This window comes from Poecilia formosa, unplaced genomic scaffold, assembly GCF_000485575.1.
Source record: "Poecilia formosa unplaced genomic scaffold, Poecilia_formosa-5.1.2 Scaffold276, whole genome shotgun sequence".
NCBI lineage: Eukaryota > Metazoa > Chordata > Actinopteri > Cyprinodontiformes > Poeciliidae > Poecilia > Poecilia formosa.
Genome location: NW_006800215.1, coordinates 154,926 through 176,070, shown reverse-complemented (window position 1 = coordinate 176,070; position 21,145 = coordinate 154,926). Strand labels below are relative to the sequence as shown.

The 21,145-nt window shown below is 39.9% G+C and overlaps 1 protein-coding gene and 1 long non-coding RNA gene across 3 annotated transcripts in view; one reads left to right on the top strand and one right to left on the bottom strand.

The window, feature by feature from the left end:
* gabrd (gamma-aminobutyric acid type A receptor subunit delta) overlaps positions 1 to 21,145 on the bottom strand; it is a 23,275-nt gene continuing 2,130 nt past the window's right edge. Inside the window, exons 2-9 of one of the 2 annotated variants that reach the window (XM_007571215.2) lie at positions 8,929 to 9,044; positions 6,109 to 6,176; positions 4,776 to 4,996; positions 4,536 to 4,618; positions 3,711 to 3,848; positions 3,128 to 3,283; positions 2,212 to 2,423; positions 1 to 884 (exon numbers count right to left, since the gene is read on the bottom strand). In XM_007571215.2, the coding sequence (XP_007571277.1) occupies positions 651 to 884; positions 2,212 to 2,423; positions 3,128 to 3,283; positions 3,711 to 3,848; positions 4,536 to 4,618; positions 4,776 to 4,996; positions 6,109 to 6,176; positions 8,929 to 9,044 (1,228 nt within the window). In that variant the 3' untranslated portion in view covers positions 1 to 650. Of the gene's footprint in view, positions 975 to 2,211; positions 2,424 to 3,127; positions 3,284 to 3,710; positions 3,849 to 4,535; positions 4,619 to 4,775; positions 4,997 to 6,108; positions 6,177 to 8,928; positions 9,045 to 21,145 lie in introns of both variants that reach the window. The other variant, XM_007571213.2, reaches the window with a different exon arrangement.
* LOC107838545 (uncharacterized) lies at positions 12,999 to 18,691 on the top strand. The gene is made up of 2 exons (XR_001664629.1): positions 12,999 to 14,975; positions 15,012 to 18,691. It is a non-coding gene; the product is annotated as an uncharacterized LOC107838545 (long non-coding RNA).

Below are 21,145 nucleotides of genomic sequence, written 5' to 3'. Positions count from 1 at the left end.
TAGCGGTGGAAGTCCTTTAATAACAAGGAAACAGGCAGAACTGGCAAGAGGAGATAAGACACTCCAGACTGTGTCCTAAATGTGGAAATGAACTAAAAAAGAAATGGGTGGAGGGACAGGGGATATAGAAAAAGAAAGGGTGGAGTGGGGGGTGGGGATGAGTTATCAGCCATGCAGAATAGCAGTGCACCTCATCTTGTCGTCCTCTTGCCTGAGAGGTGTTTCGGTTGTTGAGACAGCAGACGGCTCATGAGAGAGGGACAGGAGGAACTGTGACTGTTTTGAGGAGAACTCATGGTATTTAGTGGCGTTCATCTAGCAGGATGCAAATCTTAATATGTACGTGAGCCTCCAACGGGCGACTAAGTAACGTGCCTTTAAACCTTCCTTAGCTGTCTTTGTAATGAAGCATTTTTTTGTGTGTGTCCTTCTAGCAGTTTCAACTCTTAACTACTCCCCACTAAGTACCATATTTCTATATTCACAGGCTCTTACAGTGTGCACTTCCGTTCATTTGAAGTTTCTTCCTTGCCGAAGCCTCTGCGGTGGACGTCAGCTGCACAGTCTGCCAGCATTTTAATGTCACGACTCCAGCAGATTTCCTATGTACAGCTTCCGATGGCAGGCCTCCCCGACATTCCGCCACCTCCTCACATCGTGTACGCCACCCAGTAGATCACGTTCACCACGGCAAAAGTGAAAGGGAACACCGCCCTGGCGTAGATGTCGATGGTGTCTGCGTCAATGGGCTTGCAGACGCACTTGGAGCAACACTTTTTGTCCTCCTTGCTCTCCTCCGCCGGCCTCGATCGCCTCCTGCTCGGTGCCGGCTCCTCCGTGGCGCCCTCCCCGGGGATTTCACTGCCGGAGCGCTGCGTTCGGCCCTGGCGGTTGGAAATGACAACTCCCTGATTCATCCCGGTAACCGAGAGGGAAAACAGAACCATCGCCTGCTTGCCATTCTTTACTATCGACTGTAAAGAGAAAGGGGAGGGGAAGGGGGGGGGAGAAGGGGAGGTTGTTTCGGAAACAAGTGTGTTTTTTAAAATCAAGCAAAAAAAAAAGTTTCACCTCCATGACCTTCATTTACAGGTTGACTCAACTCTGCTGCTACTCTTCTTCACCGATACATTTTGTAGATTCCAATGGGCAACACAAAATGTGCTGTACTGATATTTTACATGCAAAGTAAAACTTCCCCGTTTGACAAAATCCTGAAATTGCGGAAGCCGGAAGCGGACGTTTTCCACGTTTTCTTAAAACCAGGAATCATTAATTGAAAAACGTATTCGTCCTCGGGTTGTTGTTGTTGTCATCTGATACTAAAATGTGTTTGATTGTCTGAAAGAGAGCAGATGTAATCTGTCAGAAGGTGCTGGGGGACTTTTCACAGCACTGTAAGTTTTCTTGGTACTAAAAGGAAATACTACCTATGCATAGATAGGGGGTCAAACATTGCATTTCCTATATTTTACGAACATTACCAGCACAGTTTCAGCTGTTTGTCTCGGTGTCTGTTAATTCACAATATTAAAGCAAGATCTACACTACAGTCCACCCTATTAACAGAAATAATTGACCTGAATTAAAGAAACATGGCAAAAATCAACACATGAATCCAAAGACTCAGTCTCCATAACTATTAGGTTGTTTTTCTTCTAGTTTTGTTGATTTTTTTTTTTTTTTTACAAAATTTGTAATGAACACATGTGGTCCTTAATAATTGTTTAACATTTCTTCCTATTTATGATAAATAGTCCTCTGCTTTAAATTGGCTCAGTCTAATGGTTAATTATCGCCGCCTCTCCCATCGATTAGCTCGGTTTTGATGACGAGACAATAAGCGAGCGCGTCACACTGTTTAATTTGGTCCTCTCATCTCAAATACAAGTAATCTGTATTCATAAGGAATTTCCACAAAGTGGGTGTTTGCTATTCTGTAAGTACTGTAAGTCATCTATGACAAAAGAAGCTGACAGTAAGATGAGAATCGCTGCTAATCTCTGTAGGGAAATCATCTATTTTCCGATTCTGTTCTACAGAGACCCCTTGTCTTGCTGAAGGTCAGTGGGATGGATGCTTGTCAGCGGCGAGGTTAGCCGCCCGCCCCAGTCTGTGTTTGAAAGACGAGCTCATTACTGTCAAAACCCTCCGAAAGCAGGCATTGTTATCTTCCTCTGATGGGACAACATGACGAGAGCGTTTCCTTACCTCGGAGCTGAGCTTGTTTGCCTTCACCTTGGCCTTCTCTTTGAGCCGGTAGTCAGCGTTGTAGTGAGCGAAGGCGTATTCAATGAGGGCCGCAAACACAAACACGTAGCAGATCCAGAAGTAGACGTCCAGCGCCTTGATGGCTGACGCCCGAGGCAAGGAGGAGCGAGCGCTTACCATCAGGGTAGTCATGGTGAGAACGGTTGTGATGCCTGTTGGAAAAAAAAAACAAAACACAGACTTAGATTAAAAACTAAGATTTTGAGTTTTTGAGACACTGACCTGGAGAACAAGGCTGTCCAAATGCATTAAAAAGTAACGGGAAGCAAACTTTTTAAACTTCCCAAACTCTGTTATCCTCGCAGGGGGAAAAAAAATGTCCAAAGCTTGTAAAGACATAAATTGATTTAGATTCAACAAGACCGTAACACATTGCCATAGCTCCTTATTTGGGCCTAGATTCTTGTGATACACATAAAAACAACCGTCAACAAACAGTTGTGTGCTTAAATTGTTTTCTTTTTACCAATCAAATCACAGCAGTTTTTATCTGCATGCTGCCAATTACATCAATTTGAAAAGTCGCTCCAAATTAAATATGTCAAGAAGTACTCACTGATTGCCGAGATCGCTGTCTATTAATACTTGAACAGTTTTGCTGATGATTTTTTTCAATATGCTCTGCCCTAACAGATGAGCTGTAGCTCATGTTACAAAACTAAAGAGAACAACACTTTATTATTATTATTATTATTCCTCTGGCTGCAGATTTTCTGTTGCAGATTTGAAAAGCTGTAAAACACGGAGTCAAAAAAAAAAAAAGGCAAGCGTGCCAAGCTGATGTTCCAGAAACAAACATCGGCAAAACCATAGCTCAAATTAACGCTTAAGATTTAAAATAGGCCTCCACACCAACCTAGGGTCACCCGAGCTGGAACTGCTGATTGGCTGATCCAAAACGACACCCAAGACATCGCAACCAGCAGTATGGAAGGCATGTAAGACTGGATGATGTAGACACCTCTATTACGTCTCAGCTGGAAGCGAAGGCTGAGCCTTGGAAAACGTCCCGCTGGGAAACAGAAAACAAAACACCCTCATTTAATTGCAGAACTGGAGGAATTAATTATCCATCGCGGAAAGTCTCTATTGTTCTTCACAGGCAGAAGGGCTGATAGGGAAGGCTTGTCTGCTGGCTGGAGCCCAGAGTCGGATAACTTGCAGTTGTCAGACATAAAGTGCTACAGACTGAATTTTCCTGCCAGAAACTCCTATCACCTTTTAAAATCTCCTTCAAAGCTCAGCAGCAAGTCTGTCTTCATTTATTCCTTCTATGCATTGAATATGACCACAGAGGTGAGTTGGGTTTTGAAAAAAAAAAAATCTGACTTCTGAAAGACTCGGCAGAGTTTTCAGATGCAAGGAGTTAGGCAAAAACCAGAAATTCAAAAGGCCAGACATAACCTTGACAACGGAACGAAATCGGGAGAGCTGCTCACCGGATTTGAAGTTCATCATTTCGGTGACAAAGCGGTAGTCTGTGATGGTGAACTGGGAGAGCTCCAGTTTGTCCAGTCCGTGAATGTGCCACTGACTGTCCGACCAGTGATACACAATGTCCTCTGAGGAGTAGCCATCTTGAACAAAAGGAGCACAAGCTGAAATGTGAGGCTGTCTTAGGGTGAGGCATTTTAAAATGTCAAGGGGCAAAAGTGTTATTTTTCTAACAATGGTCTTTGAACAAGATTACATTCTTTAACATAAACAAGAAGAATTGTATTCATCCATCTTAATTTTTTTTTGTCATTTTGTCAAGTTTTGTCAAGTTACAGACACAATATTCAGTACATTTTATGATTATTTTTGTGTGATAGAACAACACAAAGTTGTGCATGAATTTCCTAACTTTTATTTTTGGCAAACATTCAGAAAAAAATTTGGATTCAAGCCCCTGAGGGAATATTTTATAGCAAAATTTCAGGTGCGGTTTCAACTGAAGGTTTTTGGCTGGTCAAATCTGTCAGAGACACATCTTTACTCTGATGTTTTTGCACATATGCTCTTGCAAAGTAGCTAAAGCTGAATTTAATTTGCAGAAGAGTGAATGGACAACAGTTTTGAAGTCTTACAAATTGTACTTAAGTGGAGATTTGACAGCTGCATATTACTACAAATTTGCATTTACCTCAATTAGTTACTAAATACAAATGCCTGCCACACTTTTTTATAACGTATAGCATTTTTCATTACTTAAAATCATAATAAAATACACAGAGGTTTGCCGTATTTCTTTCCTTTGCGAGGACATGTAGACTTGAACTTACAGCTTTCTAAGTCCAGCATACACTCCTGTTCATCCATGGGGTACTTGGTCAGATCCATGTCACAGGCTACTGTTGAAGTGATTCTAGGGACAAAACAAAACATTTCTTCATCCTAGTCACAACCTACATGCTCGAAATCAAAGGTAAGAATTCAACAGAGAAGGCAGAGTTCAGACTGAGAAATCAAAGAACTCTTTTTTTTTTTTATTTATTATAATTATTATTATTGTTTTATTTTACCGGCTGCTGTACAGAATGACTCCGTTGGGCTGCAGGCGGATCAGCTTGTTCTCCACCGTCACATCGTGGAACCAGGCAGATTTGGCGTTGACGATGAATGTGTCGGGTAGCCACAGCTTGTCCACAAACCGGCTGTCCAGCCCCAGAGTCTTGTTGGTGTGATTGTAGGACAGGCGGTCATCGTGCCAGCTCTGCCGCAAGAACACTGTCATGGTGTATTCCTACCAGCACAAACAGAAAAGTGTGGGATATCAACTTTGTGTTTAAAAAAAAAAAAAAAAGTAAATTATTCAATTGTGGGGTTTTACATATATTTTAAATGTGATGTATTTCCCTTTGTCATGAGATATGCTTTAGCTTAGGACTAATCAAAAACCTAGATGAATTAAAAATTGAAGTATACTCAATGAAAATGTTTTATATGCACATATATAATTATTATTCCTCATACGGCTATTTGTGTGTTTAGACCTCTTTGAGCAAGCTGTTTAAATGTCTCACAAGAGGAAAGCACAGGGGAGGATTAATAAAAATGAGTGAAGTAAAAAATGAAAGTAAAGCAGTGTGCTAAGAAAAAGAGAGAACATCCTCAAGTGGAATACAGTAATTATTAATGAATCTGCAGTCCTTGAGATGCTACTAAATGAAAAAATGACTTACAGACGTAGTTTGGGGTTTGTTTTGGTACTTGGGTAAATGCTCAAATGTATTATTGTGTGACTCTAGTGTGATTTCTGGGATTAATTATTCTTATCTTTTTTTCTGATTGTTTTCCAACCCAAGCAATGATCTTCTCAAAACAGAAAAATAAGAATAAGAAAATAGAGGAAAGGAAACTAATGAACCTGTATTACAAACAATGGTCAGACCAAAACCTTAAGGTGCATTTCAAAACATTTAACAAAAGGTGGCGGTTGCACATATGGTTACTTTATGTCTTATTTAAAGTAGATAAGACTGTCTGTGTCTGTCTTTTGTTTTTAGAGGCTCCAGTAAAGCTAACGGCTAATCTGAGGCCAAGAGGCCAAGAACCAAGGAGATCACCATCCACAACAAATGTCACAGGGGTTTTAGTTAACTAGAATTGAAAAATTTGTTAACCAATCCATTGACAGACTCTTTAATGTGAACCATGAAAAATCCAGATGCAATGTTATGCACCCAAACTCCTCCAATGCTATTCCACAGAGTGAGACAGACAACAGGCACAGCTGATCAAGAAGAGGAAATATCTGGGAATAACTAGAAAACCTCTGGTTTAGGTGAAAACAGTCGTTTTTTGTGGTTATTTGAAAAGTCGGTGTGGAAAGATGGGAGATATTCTGTAGTTTACCATGTTGGCCTCAGAGATGTGATCAATGCTGGCCACTTCGATAGCCATGGCCACGTCCACCGGCGGACCTGCAGAGCAAAAAGTGAGAAAACAAGGCACCCCCACCTCACTCACACACCCACACACACCTTCTATGCTCAGCCCGACTCCATCCGCTTCCTCTCATCCTCGCTTCATTTACCCTCCCGCCCACCATCTTCCCGCGTCTCGAGCGCTCCTACGGAGCACTGAAGATTAAGCATTATCCAGTTTAACCACGCTAAGCAGCGCATCACACTGTGGGCATTTACAAACAGCACGGAGCTCTCATGGATCTGCACAGAGGGAGCTTCAGACAACATTCATATCACAAACACACGCATACACACGCACACACTCGCACACACAAACACATGTGCGGCGTTGTGTTTTCACTAAACAGCTCGCCATATGATTAGTGTGGAGTGTGCCTCGGTGATCAGATGCTGGAGCGCGAAAGCTGCATGGGGGGGCTCACTGATGCAGAGCGCTCAGGCTGCTTACGCTGAACATTAAGGAATCATTCAGTGCTTTTCCACACCATTCAACACCTTCCTAAAGTCATTTCTACAAAGTTCTATTATCTGTCGGCCATAATCAGGAGTATTAGTAAGAAGTGATTTAAAACAGCTTGAAACTATGGCAAAGTAATTAGAGGTAGTTGAGATAATGCAATAAATATATTTTTTTTATTGTAATTATTATAGTGTAAGATCCATGTTATGTAAGAGTGATTCTGTCTGGCGTGCTTAGCACACCAGCACATATATATTTTCCACAACCTACACACAAACTTTATTTTTTTTATGACAAAAGCTGAGACACTTTCATAGCAGAGATTAGAAAAGAAAATCTATGTTAGTTGTGTACCTATATGATCTGGATATTTTAGGTGGAGGCGCTGACCTTTGTCGCTTAATGTGCTACAAAGCCTGACGGGAACGGAGCCGCGTTTGTTGCTTTCTGCCTCTGTCTCGCTTTGCTCTTTTGTCATTTAAAATCGTTTGCTGTAGATTTTATTGTCACCCTCCAGCTGCATTGCTGGGGCGACTGATCGTCTGGTCTCTTCGCAGTTTCATCTCTACATGTTCTGAATACAAAAAGGTGGCTGACGATGTTTTTGCCCTGACCATGTGTCAGTTTGCACCCGCATTGACAGAGAGTGATTTGAAGGTTGTTGTTTTTTTTTCTGCTTAAAGACTAGTCACAGGAAATCCAGCTATGCAAGTCCAATGAATAATTACCTACTAGAAGTGAAATCCTTTGAACTGTTTTGGTTTGAGCAGAGAGCTTTTACATCAACATTTCTGGGACTTTATAGAAGGGAGATGTGTTTATTTATGCATTTCTTTCAAAAACAAAGGAAAGAAACATCCTGAGTAGAGGTGACTGGTGTTGGAGGTCAGTTCAACATTTTGATGAAGAAGCTTACAAGAAATCCTGACTTAAGCAGTAAATGTTAATGTTTTGTGTTTAAAATGGCAGATATCTGCAAGCGTCCTCTGTCGATTCCTCCAGCTGAGCTCAGACTGAGTTGCTAGGCAACCAAAGAGAGAGCGAGTTAGTGGATGCCACCAACCTTGCACACCTCATCGTGAGAGGTTGAGCAGCTAAAGACCTTCCTCTGCCTACATCTCCCAGAATGCTGTGTGATTCTGGATCGGATTTCAGTGAATATTCTATATATTGAATATTCTATCACAATATAAACTGTTATTGATTTATTGTCCAGCCTTGTTTAGCAAGTTTGTGTGCTGCCCATTTGCAGGTGACACACTTTTCCCTTAAAGCAGCTTCTGAAATGGAGGCTGCACACATAAATAAAGACAGTCGGACAGATGAATAAATAGGATTCACAAATGTTTTGCAAAGAAAGGATGAGCACTGTTTTTATGCTTTTTTGTCAAACTAAACTTTTAGCTTGAATCACAGTCATTCAAACCAACACGACAGAATTTAGTAAACTGAAGTTATCTGCTGGAGAATTTCTCCGTCAGCACTTCATTTCCTAAAACACGGCTTCCCTAAAAGACGGCTTTGCTTTCCAGCACGAAATTCGTGCAAATGTCCATTCAGTTGCAAAACATTACGACTTCCTTTCCGTACTCGTGTTTCTACTACAGTTGAGGCTCCTCACTAGGAGTGGAGTTGAATGAAGGGGATCGGCAAGATTAACAGACATGATTCCTCCATGGTCAAGGCAGCCCTTGCGTTTGGATTAACTTTTTCGGCACATTGATGACCTCACATTAATATAAATGTGGAGACGGCATGCAGGTCTCCGCAGAGGCGCGGGGCACAGGACGGTGCGTGTTGGTCCCAGCAGCTCTCCTCGCCCACACTTTCAACTCTCGGCTCAGCTGAGTTAAGCTGTGAGATTGAGAAATCTATCGTTGTGGTCGTTGGATGTTTCACATTTAGCAGCCATTCTTAGCAACGTCTCCAGAGGGGTTTGCGAAGCTCGTGCCACCCCCAACCCTCCCCAACTGCTCGGCAGCTTGTCCTTGAGGGCCGTCATCCTCCATAATCCCTTTTAGCAAAGCCTCTCACACCAAATGAATTTGTGTCCTTAACCGACGATTTGTCTTTTAGGAAAACTAAAGCAGGTGTACTTGCATGCCGTAAACATGGCTTTGCTTTAATGTGGAGCAAGAAAGAAAATCCCCAAAAGAAGGACACGGTTCAATCGGAAGATCAAACGCAAACATCCGAGCTCTGTTGCTTGGGTTATGCTAAGGATGGCGGTAAATGTGAGGGGGTGAACTGCAACCCAACACCACAAGCCCTAGATCTCATACTCACCTCCTATCCCAGGGCGAAAATTTCTGGCATAGCCTTTCATTAAATCATCCAGGTTAGGTAACCAGGATATTTCAATGTCTGTACCTACATAGTCCCCAATGTCACTCAGCATGGCCCTGAAGAGACAAACAGCAAACACACCAGATTCAGATTCGAGAGGGAAAAGGTCAAAATATCAGGTGCATTCATGAAAACAGGTCAGAAATAAACACTTCCGGTCCTCAGTCAGGGCATCAATAACACTGAATATTTCACAGGCAGTAAGCGGATTCGGCCAACCCAGGAGCACGTCCGCCGTTCAGCCTCCCTTTGAATGATCATTTGTTTGGTCCTGGGGTGCAACCTGCAGATATCTCCCCTCAACTCCAACCGGTTGAGGAAAGATAAACAAACGGCTGAAAAAAAAGGTAAAGCTAATTAAAAAGAACTGCAGGAACATTTCGCCATTAATTGCACTAAAGGTCAAGACATGAGTGGGCATTAGAGGCAGCAAGCTGGAGAGGCTTTGAAAGCAAAGGAAGGCAAAGGTTTAGTACTCCGAGAAACAGTGTGATGACAATGTAATATCATTGTAATGGTGAAAATATGATTAAATATAGAAAGCAATCTAAAAAAATCTGGACCATACATACAAAAGTGGGTAAATATTTTTAAATTCCCCCAAAGTGGCTTAAAAAAAAAAAAAGCAAATCAGGACACTATTAGGCTGACTTCTCCATCTTTTCCATCATTACACACACCCAGCACAACACCTTCACTTAAACATCAGTAGTTGCAACAAAAATACTAAATTATAAATGTAAATGCAGGTTTTTAAATGGATTGGACGAATAAGACCGAATGCAGGACTCTGTCCAAATCTCCAATTGTTTGAAGCTACTGCAGTTGGTGCATTATTGAACAAAACGAAAACACAAAGCATTTACACAGAAATAAAAAATCTTCTGTCATTCAGAACTGCAGAACTTATAGAGACTCAGAGCGCTTATGGAGCGTGTTTTTGTGAGAGAGGTGATGCAACACGTATGCCAATCAAATGTGCCCTGGTTTTCAGCATTTCAAATCAATAAAGATCCTTTTTCTTCTGCATTTTATACCCTGCACAGCCTTTAGACATAACTGGCTCAAAGAGTGCAAGACTGAAGGCTATTTAAGCTGATGTTCTCAGCCTCCCAACCAACAGTCTCTGTGCTTCTAGCGAAGCTGGAATAACCTGCAGCTCGTTCACTTTCTGACATCTTTCATCTTCATCGGAGTCCAGCATAAATATTTTCATTACGATAGAAAACCAAATATCAAACTAAAAGTTGTTGTAAAGGACAAAGTGGCTGTAGGGTTTGATGATTCACCATAGAGATAGATTTTTTTTTTGGTAATATTTGTACAGCTATTTTGACTCTGTCCTCATGTATGTGTGTGAGAGAGTGTGTGCATGTGTGTGTGTGTGTGTGTGTGTGTTTTGTTACAAGACTATGCAGCGTTGATGTGGACAATCTGACTCCACGGAGGATTTCAGGTCTTGGAGGCTTCTACAATGCAGACATAAATTCATGAAGACATAAAAAAAAATTGTAAAATAATTTTTTTCTGTCACTTGGACCCTAATATCATCACCTTCCTAAAATAATGGCCTTTTTTTTTTTTTTTTTTTTTTTTTTTTTTTTTGCCAAAATGATTTTGGCAAAAATAAAAAGATCACCACCTCTTACTTTCCAAAGATATTTTTTGACAAAAAATGACGTGGGTCATTATTTTAGAAAGGTGACAACCTAATTATAAGAAAAATCAATTAAAAAAAATTTGCGGCTGCTTTTAGTCTCATTCTGTAATAGGAATTAATGTAATCATTTTGTAAAAAACTGAAAAACTGCCAAAATCTGCATTACATATTGCATCTTTATCGAAAAGCATTAGTTTGCTTTTCATCACTTTTCCCAAAGTCACAAAGAGCTATTGAGAAATGTCCTAAGATCCAATCCTGGCACCGAGGGTGCCGGTTGGAGAACCCTGCTGCAGATGCTGCATCCTAAAAAAGAATTGTGAAAATCAGGACATTACGCTGGCCTACAAACACATTTGTAGTAATTTGGTTTCTAACACACTGTCCGGATACAAGTAGGCTAAATTTTCAGCAGACATTACAGCAGATTTCAGCAGCTTAACAAAGCAATAAAACATTAAAAATATTTAACTTAACTGCATCACGGGGGAAAAAATATTTATATCACGATTCGTGTCTGCGTTGATCTTTTGAAACAGCGCAATACCTCATCTTAAGCAACTGAATTTATATCCAAAAGTGCCTGTTTCATGTCTGTTTCTTTTCTCCCTGCATGTGCGTGTCCGTGCCGAGGCTGCTGCAGAAACTGAAGCTTTCAATGCCACACACTCAGACATTAACACAAGCTGTGCCCCTAACGTTTTATCTCCTCTGCAAATGATCCAGAAAGGGACTAAGGGTGAAATTAACATTTTTAAATGGTTCAAAGGCCCCCCACCCTCCCATGAGGTCCATAAAGGCACACAGTTCTAACAGAGCTGCCAGCATTTCATGTTCACACCTCAAAGCCACTAGGTGGCAGGTTTGTACTCCAAAAGACCAAGAGAGGAAGCATTAGGGACACACACTCACTCTCTCTGATTGTACTGTTATCACTTATATAAACACTGAGTTGAGGAATCACATTATATGCACAATTCTGTCTTTTTGATGCAAGCAGCCAACAGTTGTGGACTAAATGAATGCAGTGAATACAAGTTTCCCTGACATTTAGAGCCACAAAGGCCAGTCCTGGCATTGTCTTGAAAACAGGCCCCACAGGGGGCGCTTTATCAAAGGTGATCTTATTGACAAACAGTGAAAAGCCATTTGGTGACCTTTAAAATAGCAGTGGACATTTTTAGGGAAGGTGAGAGAAGCGTAAAGCGGCACATAGGGGAGCTAAGCACCACAGAAAGCCCGCAAGAAAACAGAAGCATTGTGGGAAAAATGCAATATCTTTTTGTCTTGTCATTAAGATTTTTCTGAGGCTTCACTTTGTAGTACCAGATATTTATAGCCTGGCAATCAGAGTAAAAACAGGAGCACTCATGAGCTAATTAATCACTCTGTGACTCCTGTTTTTTTTTGTTGTTTTTTTCCACTAATTGGTTGCTTCTAAATCAGGAAATTAAGAGCTTTCTCTTCAAGAAATTTTCTGCATGCCAAGGTCAAACATGCCTCTGGAAAAAAAGCACTGGGCACTGGAAGCGTGTGTGTGTGTGTGCGTGCGTGCGTGCGTGTGTGTGTGTGCTTCTAAGAGACAAAACATACTGCGACTCCCTGAATTTCACTGAAACCTGCCGCACTGCGATTGGAAACAATATGTTTATTTACAAGAACTTTGGCATTTTATTAAAGCTGTTTATCTTCTACCCTCATCAACTTTACTCGCTGCGGTGTTTTGGAAAAGACTTTGTCACATTGCAGCTGCAACCTTCACTGCATTTTACGAGTAATTTATGTGATAAAGACACAATGCAGGTCATTATCGGGACGTGGAAGAAACGTCTGATGCAGTTTTCAAACATTTTAACAAATAAAAATCTTAAAAGTGCGGCATGCGTTTATGTTAAGTCCCTGTGAGTGAATATGTTGTAGAGCGACCTTTCCCCGAATTACAGTTCCACATCTAAAGCACAGAAATATTTGCCTGTTCAGTCAAAAAGCAAGGAGAGCTTTGCTACGCATCATTTGTAAATATTCCTCTAGATTGACCTGGAGCTGAAACGTAATAATGGTCTGAATGAGCGAGCATGCAATGATTCCAGCCTGGTCACTCCTATGAAAATGTTTTTTGCCTCGGCCACCGGTATCAGACAGAATACAAACGCTCTAAACAACTTCAGAAATTTTATTTGTGAAATAGTTTGAAAACCATTTGTAGCTTTCTTTCTACTAGATAAATACCCAACGCTTTATTGTAGTCTATTACATAAGAAGATAATAATAATAATAATAATAATAATAATAATAATAATAATAATAATTATTATTATTATTATTATTATTATTATTATTATTATTATTATTATTATTATTATTATAGTAAATGCTGAGGTTTGTGTTTGGTCTCATTTCAAAAACCAGGGTTGAAACATGACATAGCATGAAAAAGCGTAAGGAGAGTGAGTCCCTGAAGAGGACTTTTATGTTTCTATGTGGCTCACATGTAGTGGACTCACATATGAGACTGAAAGGATCAGAGCATCAGGAAGACCAGAAACTGACAGACTCAATAAGTGTTCACTTAAACCTGGTATCTGAGCACTTATTCACTATTTATATTCCATTTTTAATAACATTTATGCTGGTGTCTGTACATTTTTGCTGTTGTTTAAAAAAATAGTTTGTCTTTACACACATTTTGAATTTTTTTTTTTTTTTTTATTAACCTACCCAGTTGCACATTCCTTTGAACCAGATTCGCTTTTGTTTTGTTTGTTTGAAGAATTTTTTGGGGCCTTTATAAGATAGTAATCAGTCAGGAAGGCAGACGTGCAGCAAAAGGTGCCGAGGAAGAGAGTCAAACTCGCCTGCAGCCTCTGTAGCTCCAACGACTGCAGAGGCAAATCGTAACATGTCGTGAGAAAATAACTATTTGTTGAACTTTCATGCACAGTATTGATTTAATTAAAGATTTATCTCAAATTTTTAGTCTGCTGTTTTGTGCGAGAAGAAAAGTGTGAAGTTTTCAGCCTCAATATTCTGAGAGACAATGAAACGTCAGTGTATCCTCCCACGAGGCTCGCGCAGGTTGCAAATATGATTGCTTTTGGGGCTCACTAAATATTTGAAGCTCTTCACCAGCAAACAGTGGCGAATGTTTAGTTGCAGATGCTCCTGCTTTTTTTTTTATTTTATTTTCATTAAGCGTCTCGCTCCCATCTCAAAGCGCCGTCTGTTTATGAGCTAACATTAAACAGACCGGGGGGCTGTGAGGGGCGGGAGCTGCAAGGCGCAAAGAGTGGCAGCCTCTCTCAAATTTATGGAGTCTGCTTGGGAACGTAAAGTGCCTCATGCGCTGCTGAGCTAATTAGTTTTATATACTGGCACTAGCAGTTAGCTGAACACGAGTGGAGCGTCGGTTCCCCCCCACAGAGGGGAACTCATAGTGGAACAAATAAAAGATGAGAGGCATCAAAATGAAATTAATACAATTGTACCAAAACATAAATTAAAGAAGGGGTTCTTGCACCAGAGTCACAATTTATTGTGGGATTTTTTTTCATTACCTTTTTTTTTTTTATATATATATATATCAACAGAACGCAAATATATAGTTGTGTGGAGGTGGGGGGAAAATGAGGGCATCCTATTAAATATTTAGTGTTTAACTGAGGAATGTTCCCATATTGATGCATAATCTCTATTTTTCCACCTCTGAAATAGAAAGTAATTTTATTGTAGATACAGATTAAAACTTTTCGTTTTACTCATTAACATGAGATACACAAAAAATGTATCTGTAAGCAAAGAATCTCAATCAAACAATCAGAATTTTGTGGTTGTTGCAAAAATGTAAAGTGAGCTTGAATACTTTTGCAAGGCACTTGTTTTACCTGCATTTCATTAAGTGCTGGGACTTGGTTAAAGTTAGTTGAGGGGTCTGTAATTAATCGCAGTTAATCACATTTTAATCAAAAACTACATATTGACAAAATAAGCGACGTTTTCCATTCAAAAACTCTTTTTGCTGTTAAATTATTGAATAAATAGACATGTGAGCTCAACTACAAAGATACGTCTTGTTCTTAATCTGTTATTTAAGTTATTCTACTATCAGATTAATGCAAATTGCCACTATATCCAGTCAGCTTTCAAGAGTTTCCCCTGATTATTCATGTAACTTCTTTCCAAAATACTTCTTTACACTTGTGGACAGTGTGGAGACATTAGCGTTGGGGACGGACGTTGTTGCTTGATGAAATGTGTTTAGCATTGAGATACTATTTTAGGCTTGAATGGCTTCGCTGATTGACCAACTCACAAATTGCAGATAACAATAGTCTTTTCCAGTGTCCTATCAGATTGCTTTTTGAAGCAAAATCTAACCTCCGTTGTGCCAAGAGTGGCCGCTATATCCAGTCAGCTTTCACCTACAGTTATAGTTAGGCTTCAGACTTACGGACGGACCAGAAACACGCAAATACGATGTCTCCAAAGAAAATAGGGTTTAATTGTGTTTAAATATACATAAAGTTTTGTCCCTAATCTTCTTTCCTTTTACCATGTAATATAGACATTTCATGCTCTTAAAAGTTACAGTTAAGGTTTATAAAGAAAGTAAGTAATAAATGTTCTGGAACATGTTTCAAGTGTCACATGTTTCAAGTAATAGACCAGCACAAAGAAGTGTATAATTGTAGGTGAAAGGAGGGAGTGCTGTGAAATACGGCAGTGGCAGGATCATGCTATGGGGACAGTTCTCTTCAGCGGGGAATTTGAACAGAGTAGTTGGGTGAGATGGACGGATTTAAACACAGGACACAGGAGATTCACCCGGACGTCATCAGCGAACATACAACCAGAGCTGCAGATTAAAATGTTCAGATCCAAACAAAAACGTATATTTCTCTCTCAGACTTGTCAAGTTGTGATGCATTTTGAAATAAAGCCGAGATATGTTACTATTTACAGTTAAAAGAAATCATATGCTAAATATGCATTTGAATAGGTTGTCAGTTGCACATGCACAGAGAACATAAGTATGAATAAAATTACTCTATCTATATGTTTTCAAAGAAATCAAGCCCCTTAAATCTTGTCTACATGCTGTGAACTTTGTGGCAGCCACGCTAACTCAGCAGTTTGGAGATGAGGATGCTTTGAGTTGGGCCTCGTATGATCCAAGCTTCTGCCTTTCCCTGATTTTTACTCAGTCTGCTTTCTCCCTCGCAGTTTCACCGTAATTAATGTGTGTTTTAAAGTCGTGCACAACCGTACACACACTGACTGTATTATTTTTGCCAAGAGATTCGTTGACTTTTCCAAGCGGATCAACCGAAAATGCGCATTGCTTATCAGCAAGACGTCAGCAAAATACAGTAAATACAAATGCGGTCTAACATCAGGAAATGTTCTGTTGCTGCAGTAATGCACTTCAAGTTTTTCTTTCTCTTTTCCCCTCACTGGTATTTCTGGCCTGGTGAGTCTGTGTTTGTTTGTGTCCTTTCCCTCTCACCCCACAGCTGCTTAGTGCAGATGGTCGTCCTTCCTGGAGTTTCATTATGACAGGGACAATGGATGATGCATAAACTCAGAACCCATTAATAAAATATTTTTCTCTTTATTTTTTTACCTCTTACTTCTAGACAACAGGGTCTGCAACCTGCGGCTGCAGGGCTGCATTTGACTCTTTTCACCAAAGGCGCTCTTAATAATTTTGTTCAAAGACTATCGAGGCTTTTTCTCTTTGGAACTAATGAGATAAAGATTGTTTTTTTTTAGTTCAGTCATTTATTTATTTTTTTTCATAAGACTGTGTACAAGCGTTTCTTCATTTTCCATAAACATGGGACTTTTCAATCAATAAAACACATATGTTTATTTTGTTTTATTTAAATGGATTTACTTTTTTTTTTTTAGCTAAAAAAAAAACAACAGAAAATATTGTCTCTTGAATCTTGGATAACTTATTATGACCCGCCTTACTCATCTATATTCTGCTGAAATAAATAATATGTTTTGCCAGTTACTGGCCATCTGCGGGCGACTGGATAAATCTAAGGGTATCACTAACTGCATTTTAGAGCAAAACCCTTTTAGACACAACTAGAACCAAGCACCATGCGATCACCTGGTGACCTGTCCGAGGCAAACCCTTCATAATGAGTGTTGGACACAACGCAATCCCAGCCGTGACCCAAAGTGCTCAGGGTTTCCTACCTGCTTGGGAACCTGAGGCACCTCAGTTTACACAGGCCGGGTTTATAAATGCAAATGTTACATGTTAAGCTACATTGCAGCATATTTTTACTATTTGCGTTGAGATCAATTAATAAGAACCTTTTTTTTCTCACTATGTACTTACTTGAGAAAATGTAAGTTACATTTTGCTGCGGCTCACCACACAGGGTGATACGGCTTCAAACTGGGGGCGCCGCCCCACAAGCGACCCAGTGTTCATGCAAGCGACACAAGCAACCCAGTGTTTGCTCAGTGTAAAAGCTCTGAGAAAATACTGCTTAGGGTATATTATGAAACTGAAGTTGGAGTCAGGTGTGCAAACATTCTACTGGGTAATAAATTAAAGGTGCATTTCACTGTTTTCTGGAATCTGGGCTACACTTGGTCATCTCAAGTTCTAAAATAATCAGATCCAACTTGATCTGGATCATTCTTCACAAAATGATTTTCTGAAACACACTTGGAAATCCATTAAGTCTATATTTAAAGCTTAATGCTTTAAAAAAAAAGTATTATCAAAAAAGTAAAAGTAGTATATAAATAGCACTATACAACCCATTTTTTACCAGCGGTCCTTTTGTACATCAAAACAGTTGGATATTTTGTCCAGCTAATTATATATCTGAGGCCAGATCTTGGTTTCCACAAAACCATCCTACTTGTTCTTAATTAATGCTAAAACAAGTTCTTCAAATGACCAGGCTGCAACACAGATTCTGCTGGAAACTAGATCAATTTGTGCCACAGGCCTCGGATGCAACCAGCTAATGTTCTGTGGTATTTAAAGAAACTAAAGAACCAGATCCCATTTAAATGTGCATAATTTTACTTATTCAGTAAGTAAACACGCAAAATACATGTGATCATTCAGTGGTGATATAGCAGATTTCACTATAGAAAGGACACCAAATATCTTCCTTTGCCAGATCTCATAAAGCAGAACCCAATTTGGGTGTTGAATAAATAATTTAACGTTGTCGCCGCTTTTTCCACATTTCAGGAAATCAATCCTGCAGGGATATTTAGGGTTAGGATGAGACAGGGTGCAAATTAAAACTGCTGGCCTTGTCGAATTAAGACATTTTCACTACGCAAATTCGCCGCCTCTTTTTACGACCTAAAGGAGAACTTGATAGACTTTCTGCATTTTACATTGTGCCAAATAAAATAATTAGCACGCATTTAGTCATTCAGAAGCCACCAGTGCACGGAAAACAAATTACTCCCGTAAACTGTTTCCCATTTTAAGTGAGCGTGATGCGTTGGCTTCGATTGAGTGGGAGACTTTTAGAGGCACTGAGACGTGGCTGTACCAACTCACCCTGAAGCCTTTCGCAGAGATCGGGGCTTTGTAGAGGCAGTTCATGCGGTCGGAGCAACATGAGCAAATCCCCGTGTTATTGGGACGTGTTCTCTCTGGTATGGTAGCAGGGATTTATCTGCTGACTCAGCCTCTCATACAGATTAGCCGGGACAGGAGAGTCACCGAGGTGCATGTTTAAAGGACAAGTTTGACAGACCAGGATGATCAACACTAAATGGCTGGGATAAAAGCCTCTGGAATCACATCCTGCGGCCAGGTTTTATGTACAGCATGTGCATGAAAGCAAAGCGCACACTTCCATGCTTGCTTCTCTCTGGTTTTGGTGAGAAATAAATTACAATGTCATTAACAATGTGTCAGAAGGCTCCATAAGGATGAAACCTCCAAATACAACACCGTTTGGGGAATTGGTAAACAGCTAACATCTGAATATGTAACATCCAAATGTCTTGTGGAGACAAGTTTTATGGTCGAGTAAAAGAAACGCTGAGGAAAAATACAAAAGTGAACTTTTATGGAGCAGCCAACAGTTCCCGGTATGTTCTGTATGATATCTTAATGGCATGTCACAAATATAGTGAAATTACAGAAACATTTTGTTCTACCCAAGTGACTCTTTTGCTACAGATGTTTGTTTCCACATTTTGATGCAGCCATAATTAGCTGTGTTACATTTGGATCGACCATAGTTCATTATGAAGAAGGAAAGCTTCAGTTCAAATCAATAGTTGGACTATTTGGTGTATCAACAGGATAAAGAGCCAAGAAAGAGTTGTTGAAAGTTTGCTCTGTGCAACTATTTTGACACATATTTGCTTCTATAATTTAGATTCTGCGTGCATTAGAAGATCTGCAATAAATTCCATCTTTTGTACCCAATCCTGTTTTGTTTTTTGTTTTTTTTTTAGGTGTTGTTGGGTCTGGTGGTCTTTATTTGAAAGTGATCAGACAGGCAAGTGGGCAAAGAGAGAAGGGGAAGACACACGGTAAATGCCACCAGGTCGGGACTCGAACCTGCGCTACTACAGCACCCTCTGCTTTATTACATACGCCATTAAAGCTCTGAATAAAAACAGCCTTCATGCCATGAATTTCTGTTAAGTTCTCACACTGTTCACTTCAGCACTGCAATCATGTTACTGTGTGTTAAGTGACATCTGGCGCAAGCCTGTCCTACTTAAAGTTTTTAGATTCACTAACCAGGTTCTGCCTGCGTCTTAGTGTTGAGCGACCAGCTGCAACCAGTCCACTTATTAAAAGGAGTGCAGACTCAACACTTTGAATTACTACTGCACATGAGAGCTCTAGTAGATAAACTCCTGAGAGAAACTACGTTATTCTGTAACTGCAAGGATAAAGGGTTGGGGAAAGTGGTGGTTATTAATTAAGTTATACTGTAAGAAGAGTTGGAACATGGGAGTTTCAAAGATTTTGTGTTTCATTTCTTGGTTTGCTTTCTTGTCTGCCAAGCACAGCTGTAAGTAATCATTACTGAAATCTCTCCTGCTTAATATTGAACTGTTTGACATATGAGGATAAGAGGAAATGCATCCTAATAAAATGACTAATTGTTCCCCATACACACAAAAAAAGAAACACTACTACCATGTCAGTTCAGTTTGTGCTTATGTAAGTTTGAGAGAAGATAGCAGAAACACGATGGGATTACTTCATATGTGTGACTGAAATCAGCTCTGAGCAGGCTTCCTTTCTTTTCTATCTGGCCAAGTTCTGTGTGCAAGTATCTCCATGGAGTTAGCTCAGCATTTTCCATGCAAGAACAAAACAAATCCATTGTGCTCATAGTTATTGAGTTTGTTTAGAATAGTGAGTAAATACCAGGAGTTTCTCTGTTTTCAAACTGTTCTCTGGATTCCCAGCTTGTGTGTAGCTCTGAGCTGAAGTTGGGATTCCCATGGAATTTGTTAGCAAAATAATTAACTACCCTTATTGGCTAATTAAAAAATTAGCCACATGATGATGGCATCTTGCTTCATTGAGGTAAAATTGGCTACAAAGCTAAAGCTAGCAAAAATACTACAGATAGTATGTAGACTGTTAGAAGCATGTTGGCCTACTGTAACATACTCAGTTTTAGCTTTTATTAGCATATTAGCTAAACTGCTATTAACAGCATAGCAGTTTATGCTATGCAATATCATGATTGCCCACACACTATCACTTTGTTCATTAAAGTTTTTAGGTCAAAATTAGCTAAAAGACTCATGATAGATAAAATGTTCTCTGTAGCATGTAGCCTATCATTACTATCACATTACTTTTTCAGCTTTTAAGAGACTCAAAATTTAGATGGACTTTCCCTGCAAAATATGTCCACCTCAGTCAGACTTGATGCAGAGTCTCTGTGAACATTGATTTTTTTTTTTTAAGCCTTGTCACAGATTCCAAAATGGATTTAGGCATGGACTTTGACTGGGCCATTCAAGTACATTAATAGGCTCAAATCTTTACTAATCGATGCTAGATTTGGGTGTACGTTAGGCTCTGCCGCAGACCCATGCTTTCTAATAGGCTTTTCTTCCAGGATTGTTCAACATTTAGCGCCATTCATCTTCCCATCAACTATGACCAGCTGTCCTGTTACACGCCCCAGGGCATGAAGCTGCCACCACCATGTTCCACTGATGAGATTGTGTGAGGACAGGACACAGTGTTAGTTTGCTTCAGCTAAAACCTTCCACTTTGGTTTCACTTGACCAGATCATTTTCTTCTATCTGTACCTCATATGGTGTTCTTTCAACACCATATTTTTCCACATGAGCAACTCCTCTAGAGATACTATGAGCTTCTTCTTGCCTGCTTCTCTGACGAAGTCTTACTTTGCCTGTCAAATAAAGGGGATGGTCATGTCTTGGTAGGTCTGCTGTTAATCATTTTCAGTTGTCGAATATTCAAAACCTACGGTATTTATTATTTTTGTAAT